This window comes from Pongo abelii, chromosome 20, assembly GCF_028885655.2.
Source record: "Pongo abelii isolate AG06213 chromosome 20, NHGRI_mPonAbe1-v2.0_pri, whole genome shotgun sequence".
In the NCBI taxonomy this organism is placed as follows: Eukaryota; Metazoa; Chordata; class Mammalia; order Primates; family Hominidae; genus Pongo; species Pongo abelii.
This window is the reverse complement of record NC_072005.2, coordinates 35,906,396-35,927,448: the sequence shown is the minus strand read 5'-3', so window position 1 is coordinate 35,927,448 and position 21,053 is coordinate 35,906,396. Positions and strand designations below refer to the sequence as shown.

The following is a 21,053-nucleotide window of genomic DNA, read 5'->3' as shown; positions in this document are numbered from 1 at the left end:
CGTCAAATCTTCTTGTCAGCATCCAAGAGGCGCAGTGCCCAACTGAGCCTTTGGAGATGCTGAAAACTGGGGCGCTTTCTGATGAAACACACAGGCAGCATTTGCTACCTGGTTCTAGGAAATACAGGCACCTCCCTCGCCTTTGTCCAAAGCAGCCCCGCTTCCGGTACCTGTGGAGTGAAGGTGGGTGGGTCCGCCCTCCAGGCGGGTGGGTGGGTCCGCCCTCCAGGACCCCACCTAACCCCTGTGAGGCTCCCCTACCTGCCAACTCCCAACCTTATCCCGGGTTCTCCCCTTTATGTGGCGCAGCTGTTGGTGAGGCTTTCTCAGCAAACAGATGTCTTTTGGAGAATTTAAAGCTCTGAGTTGGAGGCCAGATTCTGACTGTACTTTGAATTATGTCTGCCTTGATCATTATGCAGTCATTCACATATATTTTAGACATCAATATTGTCTTGAAATATTCTCGAGTTCTCAATGCTATTTATATGCTTCCATTCTCTCCTTTGCTTCTGCTCTGACAGTATCCTCCAACGTCCCAGAGTCACTGACGACTTGCAGATCATTTTAACACATATTTTCATTGGGGAGGGCTTTGCTATTTCATTTAAAATGATTTCTCGCTAAATTGAGCAGAGATTGACATTCCTGGGACAACAACAAACCTTGGTCATCGTATGGACGGAGGATTTACCCAGTTCAGTATTTTTTAAGATGAAACATGTCATGTGTTGCCTCTTTCTACGGACAGCAAGTTTTTACCAATGACAAAAGAAAGATTCTAAGGATGCCAATTTACAATGTGGGAGGAAAAAATCTCTCCTTGCTTATTTACAGAAATGCTCATCAGCTAAAATATGACATTCTGATATAATGTAAGCCCATAGGTAAAAGAAAAAGCAAACTCAAACTGTGAAAACAAAACAAAACAAAACAAAACAAAAACAGATATTTTCAGGACTTAAAGAGTAACAAGAAAAGGAGAGAAATCTTTGGGGCTCTTTCGGCACATTTAGTTCTCGGCCAAGTTTAGGAAAACCGTCATGGCCCCTCAGAGCTTCATATGGTCACCAAGACAGCCAATCTGATTCAATGACTATTCTTACTTTCAAACGGGGTCAGGGTTCTCACCACTACCACTCAGCTATTGATCATTTTGTCCTTGTTTGCAGATCATCCCTTTGAAGTATTTTCGCAATGGCCTCTAGGTGCCGCTAACACTGCATAGCTTCAGCCTTTCTGCACAATGAAAACATTAATTTGCTATGAGATAATTTTTGACGTAAATGTAAAATGGTGCCCATTCGAACTCAGTAATGAAGCATGGTGCATTTCTGCAGCTCCTAATTTGACTAGTTAAATGACTCCATTACGTGTCTAACAGACAGAAGCAAATAATTTCTGGTCAGTTGATGTTCACTTACCCGTATCATTTTGCCCTGAAAATAAAGTCTCTAATCTACAATTCCTTTGTTTTAGTTTTTTTTTTTTTTTAGTTAAGATTATCAAAGCAAATATACTTAAATATGTCAGATTAAACCAGTATAAACTAACAATTAAAATGTCAGAGAGGATAGGCAAATCCAATATGTGTAATAGGAGAGGTGGAAAACCAGTCAGCCCCCTTCTAAATTAATTACTCCAACTTTGCCCCGTCACTAGGTCCTAGGGGTTAGGATGACTCTCAGGCTTCAAAAGAACAAGTGTGTATCTTTCAAGTCGATTGTTTTCCTGTGACCCCAAAGGGGCTACTGGCTGTTCCTGTGTCTTTTTCACTTTGCCACATAACTTTGAGGATGTTTGGAAAATCAGTAGCAGGATGCATCTCACAATAGCAAAAAAAAAAAAAAAAGGCAAAATCCTGCTTTAATAAATATCAAGTGATGAATAATTTTGCCCAAAGGGGAAAAAATGGTTAATATTGAATCTTAATGTTCCTCATCTAAATGCTTTTTTCTTCCTGCTAAAAACAAGTTTAGAATTAAAGCGTATCAGTTTACACATATTGCATGCATATTAGTGAGACACAGCTGTGTATGTCCCCCTCTTAAGAGCCATATGATTAAGTTATGGGATATCATATAATCCAAACGCTATTTCTATTGGTCACCTTTCACAGACAAAAGCTTTTTAGTTTTAGGTCTATTAAATGACAGAATGTCCGATTCTGGAAATGTGCAAGTAATTATTATGAAGCACCTGTGACTCTCACTTTTTGCTCACCAAGTCCATCTATAAATTGCTTCTGGAACATTGCTCAGAGGCTGACAGAGGACTGTCTTCCCTGTCTGGGGCAGCTGTCGGGCATACAGTGAGGTGGCTCAAGACCCAGGGTTGAACCTGGTTAGCTATGGAATCAGGACCCCAGCCGTCCTGCCCCATCGCCCTGAAGTGAAGGGACTATAGACTCTTTCAGTGGAGAAACAGTGGTCAGAGAAACAGTGAAGAAGAACCCCCTAAAGTTCAGCGGGAACCCTGGACCCACCCGTTTATCATCAGCACTTCTGGATGATATTTCAAACTAGGTCTGCACCAGGAAATCGGTTTTCAAAAACATGTGAACTGAAAGAACCAGTTTAAATGATTTTTATTTTTCCCCAAAGTAACATGCTATTTGACCCAATTAAAAACACTTTTTAAAAACTGACTCGAGTGTGTCTATTGACTACCTTTATTGAGCTTTTAAAATTTCAAATCCTTGTTTGTGGGCAAATTTCAGGCACTTCTATGTTAGGGACAAGGGACGGGGAACAGCACAGGCTGCTTGCCTTTTGATGTGAAACAATGTCAAAAGGACTATTTATGACTCATACTCTGTGGAAACGTTGGCTGATGTCGTTTCTGCCACTTGATCCGGGGAAGTTGCTCTCCTGCAGAAGGCCAGTAGCTGGTGCTGGAGGGGTGGGGGCTCACACCTCTGCCGCCCCTGCCCAGGGGCCCTGAGATAGCCATCGGGGCCAGGCTCCTTGGTGTGATGTAGGTCGAGCGCCTGTGGGTTTGCAGGAAGGATTTGGCCTTTTGATTTGGTGTAGAGTTTACAACCTGAGAGTGATGTCTCAGCATGCAGATCTGGGTTGTATTGGAAAAGGAAATGAGGTCAAGCTGAGAGGAACAGTGCCATCTGAGGAGGCTTCCACGCGGCCGCAGGTTGGGGACTCAGAACCGCTTCTTGTGGGCCCAGCCCCTTGACAGGGCAACTGCAGCTAAGAGCATCTGAAAGCTCGTGGGTGCGCACCTTCTGCACGGGGCAGCCCTTTTTAGTCTGTGTCCTGGGAACACAGGCAGAAAAGGAAGGAAATTCCATCTGAGGATGAGCCCATAATACAGCCTGAAGGAGCAAGCCGTAGGAGAACCGATGCATCCCTCAGGTGTGAGGAAAATTGGAGGCACTGAGCAGAAGAAAAGTGAAGGCAAACTTCCCAGCTGAAGCTGACTTCAGATGAGAGATTTCCAAAGCGACACGTGGGAAACTTTACAACTCCCTAAAACCCGGAGATGGGGCCAGGTCCCTCTTGTACCGGTTGTCAGGGAAGCCTCAAGACTTCATGCTGCTTGCTGTAGAACAGCTGGGGACGTCCAAAACAGTTTCGCTAGCAAAGGGTCAGCACTCCCTGCCCCAAATTAAAAGTTGGTGATGCTATCAACCCTTTGGAAAGGAAATATCACTTCCAAATTGGGGTCTTAGCAAGGAGGTGCTGGAACTGGGTTTATAATGCTCTTTTAAAAAACACAAGGAGGCATACATAGAACATAGTTGATTGGAAGGAGGGATGACGACTTCTAGAGAAAATGAAAAATAAATTATTTGCTTTCATGTCCATAAAGGGAAGACGAAAGCAGATGCCAGCAACAGACAAGCATTTCCCAGGGAGAGGAAAATATTTCCGAAGGAAATCAGCCTAGTAGCAGAACAGGTGAGAAAGAAATTAGAGTGTCTAAGGACTGATAACTCCGGGAGCAGATGGGAACCATCTTAGAATTTGTGCAAGAGGAGGCAAGGAAACAGGGGAACGGTTAGCAAATACCTTTTAAAAACACCCAGGGAAATGGGAGAAGCACCAGTGGCCAAGAGCCCTTATGCAACACCTATATTTAATAACGACTCTAAGGGAGATCAAAGAAATTAAACACCAGTAAGCTTGACTTGAGCAGTGGGGAAGATATTGGAAACACTAATCAGGGACAAAATAGGGAAAGTTATGATTTAATTAAAGATATTCAGCATGGATTCACAAAAGGGAGATCATACGTAACAAAACTAATAGAATATTTTGAAAAAGTAACAAAAAGGAATTCAAGAGGGAAACCAGGGGTATAATTTACTGGGACTTTAAGAAAGCTTTTGTGCACTGACTCACAAAGGACTAATCTCCAGTGGTGGGGAGTTTGGGTGTGAGTGTGGTGGGGGGTGGAGAATGAATGAAGAATTGTCTGGACCAAGGGTACTTGTGAGCATTACTATGAAGAGATTAGGATAAAAAAAGGAGACTGACTGCTGGAATTTCCCGAGATCTGAGTTTTTTTAATTAATTTTTTTAAACATAGAACATCAATAGCCTTGCTTCGGAAATGCGCCCAAACGTGGTGGAATTCTCCTGCAGGTGTTATGTCGGAGGGCAGGCGCCAGTTGATACAACAAGGACAAAAACATTGGAAAGGATTTATTGAAATCTGATGAATACATGACCGTCCCTCAAATACTATGAGACTGTGACCAAACAGGGGGCAGAGCCACTAATTGCCATTTGAGTAATTAACACAAATAAAGGTGGAGAAAATGTCTAGAAGGAGCTAAAGCACTCTGGTCTGGACAGTGCATGATCAACAGCTGTGCCCACTGATCGGCAAAGTCACACATCCACATGTACACACCGACGGCTTTACGCAGAAGCACACACACACCCCCACATGCACGCATTCACACATTACATAGGGACATCCATGAGCACACCTTCACACCTTGCAAAGATGCACTCCTGCCTAAACACACATTGTGCACATTCATGCTCCTAGACACGTGTACACACAGTTGTGAACATGTGTGCGCAGGCTCATGCTTCTTTCCCCAGAGGCTGCTATGCTGTGCTTAGGTGGAAATGATGGTTATAAAGGAAAAGAGAACATATTATTTTCCACCAGGACAGTTGGGGAGGCACATGACAGGGGGAAAGGCCCCCTTAGTCACATTATGGTAATAATAGATGCCACAGGGATGAAAGAAGAGGCAGAGGGGAGAGGAATCGTGAGACACAAAAAGACCTTTGTTGCTACAAGCCAAACCAGAGCTGAATACCTTCTCTGAAAAAATAATGGCAGAAATCTCCAAAGGGGCCAAACTCTCGCACTGGGAGACAGCTACAGAATGCAGTAGCAGGAGGCTGGAGAACACGGTGACTAGATCTGAGACCTGCTGTCCTCAGGGCTCCAACCCAAAGCTTATCCAGCAAGAAGCCAGGCTGAGCAACGGCATGGCGAACTTTCCCAAAATGCAGATGTGTTGTTCACCAAACGAATGTTTCTTCATTCTTGGTGAATGTCTAGGTCAGAATAATGACAGAAAGCATCAGAACATATATGTCTAGATGGGAAGCTCCCTGCTGCAGGGTGGCGCCATCCGCTAAGTGGACTGCAGCCACTAGCAGACGGCCCTCATCTGTGGGGCTTCGCACTCAAATCCCTTTGCCACTTATAAAGTTGTGACAAGCCTATGGAGAAGATATGGATATAGACACAGATCCTAACATGCGAGTATTAGAATAATTTGAACTTCATTTACCTTTTACATCATTCATTAATATTAAAATGTGACTCCAACAGTTTCCATATTTAAAAGGTCACTGAGGATGAAAAGTTGCAAAATGAAGGATACATGTCCTCCTCATTAATAATAACAGGAGTGTCCTATAATAATCATATCCTGTGACGCTAAGGCACCAAGGCATTGATTCCCCCCAAAAAAAAATTTTTAAAGAAATGCCACCAACCAAAAGCAATGGCAACAAAAGCCAAAATTGACGAATGGGATCTAATTAAACTAAAGAGCTTCTGCACAGCAAAAGAAACTACCATTAGAGTGAACAGGCAACCTACAGAATGGGAGAAAATTTTTGCAATCTATTCATCTGACAAAGGGCTAATATCCAGAATCTACAATGAACTCAAATTTACAAGAAAAAAACAAACAACCCCATCAAAAAGTAGGCAAAGGATATGAACAGACACTTCTCAAAAGAAGACATTTATGTAGCCAAAAGACACATGAAAAAATACTCATCATCACTGGCCATCAGAGAAATGCAAATCAAAACCACAATGAGATATCATCTCACACCAGTTAGAATGATGACCATTAAAAAGTCAGGAAACAACAGGTGCTGGAGAGGATGTGGAGAAATAGGAACACTTTTACACGTTGGTAGGACTGTAAACTAGTTCAACCATTGTGGAAGTCAGTGTGGCGATTCCTCAGGGATCTAGAACTAGAAATACCATTTGACCCAGCCATCCCATTACTGGGTATATATCCAAAGGATTATAAATCCTGCTGCTATAAAGACACATGCACACATATGTTTATTGCGGCACTAGTCACAATAGCAAAGACTTGGAACCAACCCAAACGTCCAACAAATAAAAGACTGGATTAACAAAATGTGGCACATATACACCATGGAATACTATGCAGCCATAAAAAATGATAAGCTCATGTCCTTTGTAGGGACATGGATGAAGCTGGAAATCATCATTCTCAGCAAACCACCACAAGGACAAAAAACCAAACACCACATGTTCTCACTCATAGGTGGGAATTGAACAATGAGAACACACGGACACAGGAAGGGGAACATCACACACCGAGGCCTGTTGTGGGGTGGGGGGAGGGGGGAGGGATAGCATTTGGAGATATGCCTAATGTTAAATGATGAGTTACTGGGTGCAGTACACCAACATGGCACATGTATGCATATGTAACTAACCCGCATGTTGTGCACATGTACCCTAAAACTTGAAGTATAATAATAAAAAAAAATGTCCACTATAGGCTTTCTCTCCATTTAACTCTGGAGATGTACATACTTTAAACCAAATAGTTATTAATTCATACTTAGAGATTACAAACTAAGAATGAAAGGAAGAAGGAAATTTTTAAAAATATACATATAAAGAGAAACAGCTAAGCATAGCAGATCAAAATGCACCCCACTCTGTTTTGACTGCAGATCCCTCTTCCAACATCTCCCAGGGACAACTGAAGTGGGCAAGCACTTCTTGAACAAGGAAAGTTAAACCACAGAGCTCACTTGTTATCTGTGGCTCCACTGCCATTTTAAACACTTGTCTCTGAAGCTCTCACCTTCAGACAGATGACATTTACAACACATGTAACAGAGATCGAAACGTGAAATGAATAACGAAAAATGTTTGCCTTTCAATTTGGTTCATTCTATCACTTCCCCCCAATTTTTGATTCAAATTGAATTTGGGAATTTCTACTTTGCTTTCTAAAGCAAAGAAAATTTTTTCTAATATCCTGGAGTTCACTCAAGCATGGCCTAAAGCAATATTCACTAAGAGGAGAAAAGGCTTAACTGGGGGAGATTTAAGCGCCCCCCTCAACCCAACTCCCAATCTTCCACCCAAAGCTACTCAAAGTGAACATACAATCTACGTGAAAATTCACCTCCCACCTCCCTGCTTCCACACAGGTTGGTCCCCCAAGACCCCCCCTCCAGAAATTGCTTTGCGATAGCTGGCAGAACCCCAGAGTAGAATAAGGCTTTTTGAAGCAAAACGAAGGGTTAAAAAGTACCTGTCCGGAATGTGTCTTGAAATCAGTCATTGAGAATCATCTGTCAGTAAGACAAAATTAATTACTACATGTAAAATGAAGAAATCAATGTAAATTAAACACTGTATAAATGGTATAAAAGTTTAGGACAAGGTGATTGTTAAATAATTACTGATACTTGTATAAATTTTCCACCAAGCCCCAGCAGGGACGTGACACCATGGGACCCTTTCCAAATCTTCCCAAGTCGAGTGTGGGTCTTAGAGTGTTTCTCTCACATCCACCTCCAATTAAGTTTGGAGATTTAAGTAATACCCCAGGAAATTCAGTAACTTGCAAAGTTCAGTGACATTTTAGCACAGTTTTCAGCAGCCAAGGCTGGGATGGAGGACACAGTCCCAGTGGAAAGGTTAGATTCATGAACCCAGCAGGAGAAGAAGCATCCGTCCCCCCACCACAGGATCCCCAATAACTTGGGAAAGGATGCTACCCAGTGATATATTTTATTAATTTATGCAAATCTGGCTTTACTTATGAAATCCAATCAGTCATTATAAATACTTCAAGAAAGGTCATAACTTAAGATATGACTTTTGAACAATGTTTCTAAGGCCCAGCTCCATGGCTTTTGGTGTTGACATAAAAGGATAAGAGAAAGCCTCAGTGCTGAGGCCATTGTTAGACAGACACCTCAGTTGTGTCCCTCAGGGAGCTGGGCTCTCACCCCCCATGCAGCCTCTTTCACTCAGGTGCTCAGGACAAAGAGATCCAAGTCTACTGATATTTGATCCACTCAAAGAAGGCACTGACTGACTCATCCATCTCACCCTCAGACAAAGACTTGCATCATCTCCTGAAACCCATCTGGACAACCGGTCTGCAGCACAACAGTCTCTCCTTTCTCAGTGGGATCTAATCTGTTGCTAGAGTTGAGGACCTCCTGCAGGCACTTCTGATGATCAAAATTTCCTTCTGAAACTTCAGCCTCCTCTCCATATAATGAGAGCCCGAGGCTCAGCTCACGCCTTGAGTTTTCTCTAGTCTCTCTGACCTTCTACCTTCTAATCAGCCAACACATTTCAGTCTCCTCTGAAGCTTTTGAGGTCCATTCCTCCTTCAATTTGCGGGTCCTGGCAGTGACTTTCTCATTGGGGCTTAACCTGGAAAGCAAATGCCATCAGCTGTCCACCAGAGATGGAGGACAGACTGTCAACCCCCAGGGAAGGATCGACTAGAAGAACTTTCCTGCAACAAGACCCTCAAACTCCATGGTTGAAATGGGCCTCAAGTGTCCTCCAAGTGTACTTTGCAACAACCAATATACAGAAATAAAAGATTTCCAATATACAATTTGTAAAATTAAGGAGCTGAAGATTACTTAGGAAAGGGCGATTTGCAATGCAAACGAACTTTCTGATTTATAGAGTCACCACGGGGTTCCTTACATGAGTCAATCTAAAATAAGATTCAGCTCACAATGCATCTAAAATAGGATTCGGTTCCCAAAATCCAACACCCACACCATATCAGCAATGGCCCCCTTCAACATAGCCATTGCAGAGGGAGGTAGTCCCACAAACTTTGCTGTGCTTTTTTCTCAAAAGGTTTTCCTGCAAGCGCATGGCCAATCTCATTAAATAGGCTTTCCTTTGGCTTGTACTATTATCCTTGGCTTTGCAATCAGGGTCGCTTTTCCATCCACAACCAACCCCTCAAACACCTTCAAGGACTTGCCCCACTTTACTGCCATCCTCTAGGTCTCCTCATCTTGGGGCAGGCATTACATCTCAGCCAAGAGAAGCCACCTAATTCCTGTTTTGGATTTGAGATTTGGCGGGAAGTGACTTCCCATTGAGGAGTAAATCTGAGGCTTAAAATTAAGTGAAAGAGGATATAAATATTCCATTGCTTTGATGCAGTAATTCCATTTCTGGTGGTCTGCCCTAGAGAAATACTCTAAAGCACGAGGCTGAAGGGGGAATAAGAGGAGCTGCCTTTATGTTCAAAGACATTCCCTGTATTATATTTGTAATAATAAAAAAAATTGGAAACAGTTGACATATTCAACAATAGGGTAAATAACTATATAATGATATTTTAGTGTAGCCATATTTATACATATATTTTTTAATAACATGAGAAAAAATTTCATACTACACATATATATTACATGTATATGACATGCAGAAATCATATGACAGTAAGATTACAATTCCATAAAAGCTAGGCACAGGAAGAAAGCTGAAAGGAGATAAACTAAAACTGTGCCATTCTTCATGCAGTAAGCAATGTCTGGGAGTTTTTTCTATTTTTTAAATAATCAGAACAGAAAAAATAGAATTTGCTTTTCTTTCAAGAAAACACAGGTTGATTTCTTTTTTGAGAAGCAAAACAGATTGGGTTAAATGTAGTGTATTAAAAGTAAGCTTCAGTTAACTTCCATTTTTTGTGAAAAAGTAAAATTTCTATTAATGCTAAAGATTTTATCTCACTAACATGGTAAAATGTTTTATTTAAATATTTTATACTTGAAATATTATAAGGTCTTAGCTGCTGATCCAGAGATAACTAAGTGATACTGAAGCTGAACTAGAGACTTACGCAGGTGGGAATGTGTACAGCTGCCTAGGGTTTTCATGTGTCCACAGCATTCTGTGTCTGTCCCAGATAGGGCCTTCTTACCAAACCAGGATGTGCCCCAGGAGACGTGCTCCCCAACAGCAGGGCTGTGAATGACGGCATTCTGCTGCTGACACGAGGCCCTAGCCCAGGTCTGGTATAAGACAACATCTTAGTAAATGCTGCATAAGAAATGAGTGTCCTTTGAATGTGCCTCTGATCTCTGTGAAACTGTAAGCTTGCCTGGAATGATGGCCACTGCTACCACTTCATATAGGATATGGAGTGCCTGTCCCTGCACAGAGGGATATTCAGGAGGTACCAGTACAAATACCAGGTCAGCAAACCTCCCTGCCATGCAGGCTGGTAGGACGGTGCAGGGAGAAGCCCGGAGGATCTTGGGCCTGACTCTTGCGAGGCACAATCTTACGATACCTCAATTTGCCAGTCCTTAGAACTGGGGAAATAATCTTCTTCCCCAGAGATTTTGGTGTGCTGAGTCAGAAGTAAAGAAATAAGTTTTCTCTCAAAGGCTGAAACAGTGCTGATTGCCAAACAGGGGAGGAAAATCTGGTTTTAGTTATTTAAGATGTTATTTTACTTCTACTTCTGGCTATAGTAAAAGAGCCTGTAGCAAATCAACTGTCTTATTGAGCACAACTAGAAAAGCTGCATGAAAAAAATAGTGGTGCGTATTTGTGTGTATATAACCAATTTTTTTTTCTTGAGACAGGGTCTCACTCTGTCGCCCAGGCTGGAATGCAGTGGCGTGATCTTGGCTCACTGCAACCTCTGCCTCCCAGATTCAAGCGATCCTTCCACCTCAGCCCCCCAAGTAGCTGGGACTACAGGCACGCACCACCACGCCCAGCTAATTTTTATATTTTTTGGTAGGGATGGAGGTTTCACCATGTTAGCCAGGCTGGTCTCAAACTCCTGACCTCAGGTGATCTGCCCACCTCGGCCTCCCAAAGTGCTGGAATTACAGGCATGAGCCACAGTACCTGGCCAGTATGTGTGTATATAAATAATTTCAAGCTGTAACAGAGTTATCAAAGGAGCCAGGACTTGACAGGTCAAGATTCTAAACAGGAAGGAGCACAGAATGCTGGGCTTGCTTTTGACTTTGCTTTTCCCCTTGAGATAGTTGTGAACTTACAAATGGCAGCCAACGAGATGCTGAGAAGCAAAGCAGAGACATCTGTAGTCCAAGGGACCAAGAAGATAAACATCAGAGTCTCGGGCTTGGTAAGGCAGAAGTTTCCTGATAAGCACCCCGCACACTTATTTGTTACCCCTAAAGGGACAGAGTAAGGAGTAAGAACAGATAAGAAATAAATCCTTAAAATCTGCTCAATTTCTGATTGACTTAAGGTGATCTTCCCCAAGCCTAATGGCCTACTGGAAACAAAAGTAAATCCTCCCTAGAGGAAGATAACACCATCCAGAGCTGTGCTGTCCAACAGGGTAGCTGACGGCCATGTGGCTACTGGGAACTTGGGATGGGGCTTTGTCAGAATTGAGAAGTGCTATGAGGGTAAAACACTCACTGGATTTCCAAGACTTAGTACAAAAAAGACATGTAAAATGTCCCATTAATACTCTTTACATTGCTTATGCATTCAAATGATAATACTTTGGGTACACCAGGTTAAATACAACAAAATATGTTCTTAAAAATAGTTAACTATGTATTCATGCTTATTTAATGTTGCTACTACAAAATTTAAATGACATGGGTGGTTCACATTACATTCCTGTTTGGCAGTTCTCATACAGAGCCAAAACGCATCTCTAAAATTTGTATACGCCATGTCTGACATTTGATAAAAATTACCAGGTACACCAGGAAATAAGACCAAATGAGTAAAAACAAAGACAGACAACAGGCAACAGCTAATGTAATCAGGCCCACAGAAGATCCAAATATTGAGTTCTAGAGTTACAGACTTTAGAATAACTATACCTGATATATTTAAGAAAACAGATGATAAGATAAGGAGTTTAGGTAGAAAATGGGAATCGCCAAAAGAAATCAACTGGAAATTGTGAGACTAAGAGTACAATATCTGAAATTCAGAGCTAGACAGTTTTGAAACACTTCAAGAAAGAGTTAGCTGGAAGAAGATTCCATTTGCTTAATACAGCAATGTGTCCTGTTCTTGACTGCAAAGATATATAAAGTTTTGCTCTTGTGCTAATCTGGCCCATGACTATCTTACAATCCCCTCAGAAGCCCAGACAAATTCTCCCCAGTGAGTCAGAAGACTAAACAGTAGATATGGTTTGGGTCTCCGTCCCCACCCAAATCTGATGTAGAGAGTTGTAAAATGTTGGAGGTGGTGCCTGGTGGGAAGTCACTGGATCATGGGGGAAGATTTCTCATGAATGGTTTTTAGCACTACCCACCTTGGTAATGTTTTTGTGATAGTGAGTAAGTTCTCCTGAGATCTGGTTGTTTAAAAGTGTATAACACTTCCCCCCCTCACGCTTCCTCCTGCTCAGGCCATGTGAAGTGCTAGCTCCCACTTCACCTTCCACCATGACTGCGAGTTTCCTGAGGCCTCCCCAGAAGCTGAGCAGATGCAACATCATGCTTCCTGTACAGCCTGCAGGACTGTGAGCCAATTTAACCTCTTTTCATTATAAATTACCCAGTCTCAGGTACATATAGCAAATCTAGAACAGACTAACACAGCAGTGTGAGATGTTAAGACCCTAAAAGTCCTTATGACTGATGGAAGAGACATGCCAAAATGTAACAGAGGTCTGGGTTGAGAAAGACCAGCCACGCTGGCCTGGCTTTCTGGCCTTTCATCAAGTTTGACCTTAGTGTTTCCCAGAGACCAGAAGCAGTGTCAACACAACAGATCTGGAGCTGATACCAGGTTGTCTGATGCAGACTGGAACATTCAGGAAAGAGTTTTTCAGGGCTTGCATGGACTACTTCTGGGTGGTCCATGAGTAAGCCACAAGGTGGGTTGTGCTGTGATGTCCCAAACATCCAACAGCAGAGCAAAAGACAAAGTACAAAGGCAATCTATTTTGTCTACATAACACCAGCCTTGCAAAAAAACCCTCGAAATACCTTGCTGCCTTTGTCTAACCCTTGCTATAAAAAAAAGACACAGCCTTTCTCAGAAAAGCAAGGTGAGAAGCAACTAGCTCAATCAATGTTTATGTACCAGAAGGGCTGTTGTAAGTGCAAAACTAATAAACTCTACTCTCGCCAAGTATCTCAAAAGAGAAAAAAGGAATGATGCTCAGAAAAAGATTTGGGTTTGGATTGGAAGAAGAGCTACGTGATCATCAAGGGTAGAAGGATGTTAAAATATGTGCTTTTGTTACTCTTTAGATGGAAACTCTAAAAGTCTGACCAAAAAGCGTAAAGGATGAATGCTTGCTTTATCCAAATTGAGAACGAAGACTGGCCAAGAAGTGTCCTCAACCTCATGCCAAGACCCAATTTGAGTCTATAGAAGGATTGAATTTGAAAAGGCAGAGAGTTGCAAAATAGAGGAGTTCTTTGGAAAGAGTTGGTGGGTGTGATGTTATTACCAGCCCTCCTTCCACAGGGGATGGACAAAGGTTGCTTCCTTCACTTCAATCCCAGTTGATGGACTCTCAAAGAGAACCTGTTCCATGTCCCTTGGTGTCAGTGGGACATGATGCCCAGCTATGCCAAAGTGGAAAGGCTACAGACTGTTCTTAGGGTGGGTTGAAAGGAGGCCTGTATGGGGAAAGGTTCCAGTTTCAGTTTGTTGGAAGACATGAAGAATATTTCCCAAGGTCCAGATGTGGGTCACTATGGAAGGACCCTCTGCATAAAAATGCTGTCAAGGACTTTGCCCAAGAGGCTGCCTAAAAGGATGAAACAACTCACCAGGAAGACACTGGATGTTCACTGCTGAAGGGCTAGCAGCCAGCAGCCAGCCAGAGGCAACATGCCCAAACTCTAGGTGACAGAATCCTAAAGATGTGGGAGAGCTCAAAGAACTCCAGAAAGGATCCAGCCCAGGAGAAAAACAACTGTCATGGCCCTGTTTCCAGCCCTGACTTCTTCTGCGGACCCTGTTCAAAACCAGGGTAGACAGAATGCGTAGGAGAAAGGAAAACATGAGGCCAGGGACCAGAGAAGACAGGCCCGCAGCAGGTTGCAGCCAGGTCCAGAAGATGATCCTACTCTACATGAAGCTTGGAGTTAGGAGTATGACATTGAAACATGTGCTTCCATGACCAAAATGAGGCTCTTCTGTGACTCAAAGGCACATAAAGACCCTGCATTATTCCAAAGTGACCAAAAATGTTGTGACCTCTCCTAGATCTCACCCGAAATGGGTGGGGGAAATTCAATATCACAAAATGGGTTTAAACAGAGAGAAAGAATAATTTTTTGTGCTTCCACCCTGTGGACTTTTCTCTTTAAACATAAAGATGATAAATCCCCAGGAAGGAAGGAGGGAGCCTCTTACTTGAAGAACACGGGAAATCATCATTTTTTCACAAGCAATACTTTCCTTTTATCCATGAAGAGACAAGGGCCTCATGAGGATGGGAATCTTTGCTCAGCCACAGTGGAGCCAGGACACGCATCCGGTCCCCAATCCCTTCCCCCACACTGCCATGGGGGAGATGATCACCCATCCTGGAATCAGCAGATAGGGCCAACGATCCTGTCACTTTCCCTGTCTGTGTAGGACCTGGCTATCTCATTTCCCTCATCATTAAAATGCCGGAGAGTCCAGCCTAGATAAGAAAAGCCAGCTCCTCTTAGGTGGTCACCATGTCTCATGGCTGACCACCATTGTGAAGTGGTGACACCCCACCCCCGGGCCCCACCAAGCAAGATTCCAAAGCCCAGAGGTACCTGGGAGAGAAAACATCCTTTGGCTGGGTGTTTTCCTGACACATTCTCTCCAGAGACCCTTCTGGAAAATGTTGCAGCCACTGGCACCTTGCATGGCTCTCCAGCGGCCCACTCATCCTCTGGGGGCACCCATCACCTGGAGTACCCAGGGAGAGCCTGCAGCCGCAGCTCAGAAAGCGCCACATGGCAGGGAGCTGGGTTTCCAGCAGGCAGGAGAGGAGGTAAGCGCTCTCCGCAGTGTCCTGCTGTGTTTGGAAACCCCATCCAAGAGGCAGCGTATGGATCTGTGTATGGGTCTGCTGTCGCATAATGAAATGGTAATGGGAGGCAGTCCGGAACTCCTCTTTACACAGCCACCAACGGATGCCATCCACAAGGAGGGCAGCTGCTCCTCCAATCTGCCCTGCTTTTTCAAGTCAACACTCTCTTTCAAGACCAAGGACACCCCCAGCCACACCCAGGAGCTCTTGGGGCCTCCAGAGAACCTTCTGCACTTAGATGCTCCCCCTGCACCTTGCAGGCAGCCCTTGCTCCTGGCCAGAGTGCCTAGGAGCCGAGGATCCACGCAGGGTGGGACAAGAGAGTGCCTTGCAAGAAGGACAGCCCTGGTTCAGGCAGGGAGCCACCTTGGAGAGCAGTTGTACCAGTGCCCAGTTCTGTGAATTGCACACTCTCCCTCTCTTTGTTAAGATAATAATAAACACAAAGCAACAACCACAAAATCCAAATAAATGATAAACTCCAAAAAGAGCAGAATTGGACTGTCATCTTTTCCAGATACCTGTTCACCACAGCAGAAGGGCTGTGCCAACACTGCACCATCTCCAATCCACGCCATATGCCTGTTTCTTTACTTAGCGTTGTTTGGGATGGGAATCCTTCAGAGAATGGAAGGTCCCTGAACGTTTGGCAAGCCAGACAAGGACACCAGCCGAATGTGCATGGGGATATGGTGTGTCCCTAAACATGCACGTGTGGGGCATGCACATACACACACACACACACCCAGCTTTCTTCTCTCCCAGGCTGTTTGTAACTTTGCTCATCGGTTGTTTTTTCTATGTACAGTAACCAGAATTAAAATGAGCTCAGTGTTAGAAAAGCAGAACAAATGGAGACTGCTTTTGACAGTGGTGACACTTTGGTCAAATCATCTAGCTGAGATTTTGGCTAAGAGTTTAGTCAGACACACACGTACCCAGGCACACAAAGACTGACACGTAATCTACTCATGGCTCTGGCTCTGATTGGCTCAGAAGGGGGTCTGGAGATGCAGCCATAATGAGCTGCACTCCCGAAATGAAAATCCCGTCCCCTTTCTGGTTGGATTGTGTGAGTTTGTAACGTGGGCCAGACTTCAGTCCTGGCCTCATTCACACGCGTGGATGCAACATTCACCGGCATTAAGTGGAGAGGACCACAGCCAGGAACAAACACAAACCAACAGGAAATCAATGGTGTTTTATCATCTCAGGACTTTCGATTATGCCGGCTGTCAGCAGAGAATCTGCTTGGCTGTGGCTGGCCCCGGTGCGTGGGGGACACACTCCTTCCGAGGTGCCCTTGAGGGACTGCTCCGACCAGGGGTATGGTGGACCCTGGCTGGTACCCAGGAAGTGCTCCCTCCTTTTCTCTAGGAAATTCAGAGACTGGAGGCATGGCAGGAACTTCTCAAGGGTAATCATTTTTCCTGACTGGTATCTTAAGCTTGTCAAGTTCTTAGCCAGAGCTTTCCAAGTCGAGCTTAGAAGAACCATATGGTGCTCGCCCAGTCCATATGACTGGCTGAGCGTCGACCACTATTGTTGATACAATATATCACTTTGTTCTCAATATTATGACAGCATTTGTCAATGAAAATTAAATTACTGTCAAACTTATCCTGCTAACTTACGGCACAACCATCGGAGAAAGCCAGCACCGCGCCTTAAGCCAATGGGATCTTGTCTTCATGCTCCACCAAGAGGCGGGAGAGAAAGACATTTGGGTCTTTAATGCCAGTAGGGATGGTCTGCCCAGCTAGCACAGGGATGCAATGGAAATGACCTTCCTGCAGCCTGAGCTCCTGGGAAGGGGTACGATGGAGGTGGGGGCAGGGGCAGTGTCACTTCAGGAACATGCTTAGTACAGGCAATGTTTCATGAGGGAAATAGCACCACATGTTATACTGATGTGCTGATTGAAAGAAGAAAAGAAAAAGATGACGTCTTTAAAATTAAAGATCCTTAGGGGGTGTTTAAAATCTAATATTGGCCAGGTGTAATGGCTCATGCCTGTAACCCCTGCATTTTGGGAGGCCGAGGCAGGAGAATTGAATGAGCCTAGGAGTTCAAGACCAGCCTAGGCAACATAGTGAGACCCCATCTCTACCAAAAAATTTAAAAATTTAAAAATTTAAAAATCAAATAAAAATAAAATGTAATATAATTTGTGACAATCTGGATGGAATTGGGGAACATTATATGAAGTGATATATGCCAAACACAGAAAGACAAATACTGGGTATTCTCACTTAAATGTGGACTCCGAAGCAGTTGATCTCATAGAAGCAGAGAGCAGAATGGTGGTTACCAGAAGTTGAAGCCTCAGTTCAATAGGAGGAACACATTTGAATTTTTGTTTAGATCAATTGCATTACATGGCAAATATAGCTAATAGTTGAGTTTGTTACATTTCAATATTACCGGAGAGTAAATTTGTAATATTCTTATAAAAAAAGTTAAATATTTGAGGTGACGGGATATGTCAATCAGCTTAATTCAATCTTCCCACGTCGTATTTAAAACCATAACTCCTCTTTGTACCTCATAATTATATAAAACTAGAATTTGTCAATACATAATAAAAATAAGAATAAATACAATTGAATATTGACATCCTGAGCTATCTATTCCTATGGAAGCGTTTGATAGCTAGATTCTATCTGATACCACAATCAGCTTCTTCTATACCTGTGAACAACCTTAGCTTTCATTCCAGTATCTAAGATTGAAGACTTTTGGCTGTTGTATTTTTCCACTAAGGAAGTGGTTCAATTATGGAATGCTGAGAGTTTCCAAAAATTTAAAAGATAAGTTCTTCCTCTTTGATTATCTTATTGAAAAGGACTTGGCTGGTAGAACTCTCACAAGCAGGCATGTCACGGACCATCTAGAATCTGTAATCCACAGCCCTCTTCCTCCTCTCTCCACCCTTTAATTGTCCATACCCATGAATTCAATCTTCCAGATCATCTAAAGAAGATACCTTGGGATTGAGATGAACTAATGGAGTCAGTCAGGGATTTTGTCTTCTTTCTATTTTCTCTGTGTCTCTCAAGGATAAAATCTCTCACTAATTTCAGCCAGCAGTGACTTAAGCAACATCAAACTGCTTGTCACAATTAACACTGGGAGAGGTGGAGACAGAGATTGGGGCCTAGTCAGGACTTCTGGTTGGTTGGTTGGTTGGTTTTGAGACGGATTCTCACTCTGTTGCCCAGGCTGGAGTGCAATGTCATGATCTCACCTCACTGCAACCTCCACCTCCCAGGTTCAAGCGATTCTCCTGCCTCAGCCTCCTGAGTAGCTGGGATTACAGGCGCCTGTCACCACGCCTGGCTAATTTTTGTATTTTTAGTAGAGATGGGGTTTCGCCATGTTGGACAGACTGATCTCGAACTCCGGACCTCAGGTGATCCTCCCGCCTTGGCCTCCCAAAGTGTTGGGATTACAAGTGTGAGCCACCTCACCTGGCTGGACTTCTGGTTTTTACAGACACATTTCTTGGTGTTCCTTCATGTAACAACAATCTAGAGTAATGCCCATGGCTATTGTAGAAAGAAGAACAGAAAATGCGTCCCTAGCACATAGTAGGACATCACTTGCATCTTTAAGGTCACACAGAGCTACTAAAACCCAAACCCAAAGAGACTGCTTCCAGTAAACTATTACTCACAGTTAATAGTTTCAAATGCAGTCCCATTCTGTCCTCTGTGAGAAGATCTTTACCTTGAACCCCCACCAGGAGAAGAACGCTAAATGTAATGCCTATGGGCTCTGGCAGCCGTGAGGACAGGCCTATAGTGGTTTGGGGAGGTGGCACCAGGGGCCGTGTTTTATAAGACTGAAAATCAAACAAAAGCACCTCTTGGTGCAGTGAGTCCGCAGCTCTCAGCTGAGTCGTCAGTGGCTCAGAAAATGAAATGGACTCTCTGGTGATGAAAACTCCCCCATATTAATCCCCAAGTGCTCTCTGATGGGTGCTTATTAAAGCTGAAGAACAGAATGTTTTCAACAATACAGACACCCACGTTGCCCTCCAAGACGCTTGGGTTAGTGCAGAAGCAGTCGGCCTCAGGAGTAGGTCCTGCACCTTCTCCCAATCCCCCCTCACTGGTAACCCAGGGAATCGCCCCTTGAAGAGCCATCGATCACTCTAGGCCAGCAGTCCAGGCCAGCAGTAGCACTGGGAGCAACCCACCCTTTCCTTCCTAAATAGTGGTGGAGGCATAAAACTGATGAGCATTTCTCCTTTATGGCAGGATCCAAATATTTGAGACCTGCTGGACCCAGCGGGGTAAAGAGGACATTCGTGAGCAATCTTCTCCCTGCTCTGGAAAGCCCACCCGTTTGCTGGAGACATGTCCATGGACCCTGGTGGGAGGGGACAGCCGGGTCTGGAGACTGGGCCAGCCTCTCGGCCTGCAGGATCTCGGCTCAGCCATGGTGAATTCCCAGTGCCAGCAGTCGGATTTCCATCCCCAAACTGTTCTCCCCGACACAAAGAGGGGCAGCCTGGCCGCGTAACAAAAGCGAGTGTGGGTGGCAAGGTGACTGCACATTTCAGCTTGAATGCTCCGGTGTGGGGCTTGCACCTGATCACCAGATGCTTCAAGCAGATGGCCAGGGAGGGGAGGGCCGGCTCCTGGTTGCTTCCGAGGGGCTACAGGAGAACCAATCCAGAGAGCCGGTCGGGAGTGCCCGGCTGCACGGCCCAGCCTCCACTCCAGGAGCCCTTGCAGGATGGAGCCTGGAGCCTCTGATGCCAGGGGGGCCTTCCAAATACACACAAGCACACCTCGAGGGAGGGGCTCGATCTAGGAGCGAGCCTCGGCCAGCAGGCATCCCTTTGTCCACTGAATTTTTTAGGATTTTTTCTCTGGATGGCCTTGCAGAACAGGCTGGTCTGCATCTGTTATCTGATCCAGAAGGTCTCAATAAATGTGATTCACGTGCAAATTAATTTTTCAGCAAGTGGCTGGGTGAGCAATAAAAGGGAGCCTCCCCGTGGCGCCAGCCTGGCCTCACCTGAAGCCCTGGGTGGGTGTTTCTGCTGACCTTGGCCCAGTAGCAAGTCCTGACAGTGACCCAGCCTGAGCCTGGGTAGCAGTCACAGCCCCTAAGATAGGAAGAGCAGGCAGAAGGGAGGTCGGCTGTGCCAAGGAGGGCTTTCTGCAGAACAGAGGATTTTTCAAAGCTCCCCTCTCAGCAGAAGCTGCTGGCAGGGTCTGCGGGCCAGGGCTGAAACGGAGGCCCAGCCCTGCTCTTGTTCCTGCCTGGGGTCTCCTTTCTCTTCCAGGAAATTCATGGTCTTGCTTGCCCAGGCACACACAGCCATGCAAATGCAGGACGTGTGCGCACACACAGGTACACAAACACACACACACACACACACACACACACGGGATACTTCCTGGAGAATGAGGATTGGGTTGCTTTATTTACTGATGTATCCTGCCTTCCAAATCCATTATGTTGGTGCAATTACTTTTGCAATTACCCGCAATTACTTTTGCAC

The 21,053-nt window shown here is 44.4% G+C and overlaps 1 protein-coding gene across 17 annotated transcripts in view; it reads right to left on the bottom strand.

Annotated features, from left to right (window-relative positions):
* The window catches only part of ZNF536 (zinc finger protein 536), a 492,422-nt gene that overhangs the window by 65,692 nt on the left and 405,677 nt on the right, over window positions 1–21,053 (bottom strand). The window contains exon 7 of one of the 17 annotated variants that reach the window (XM_054538834.2): window positions 7,811–7,850. The exons of the other annotated variants lie outside the window; for them this stretch is intronic. Within the exon in view, the coding sequence (XP_054394809.2) occupies window positions 7,837–7,850 (14 nt within the window). The 3' untranslated portion in view covers window positions 7,811–7,836. The remainder of the gene's footprint in view (window positions 1–7,810; window positions 7,851–21,053) is intronic. 17 annotated transcript variants of the gene reach the window in all.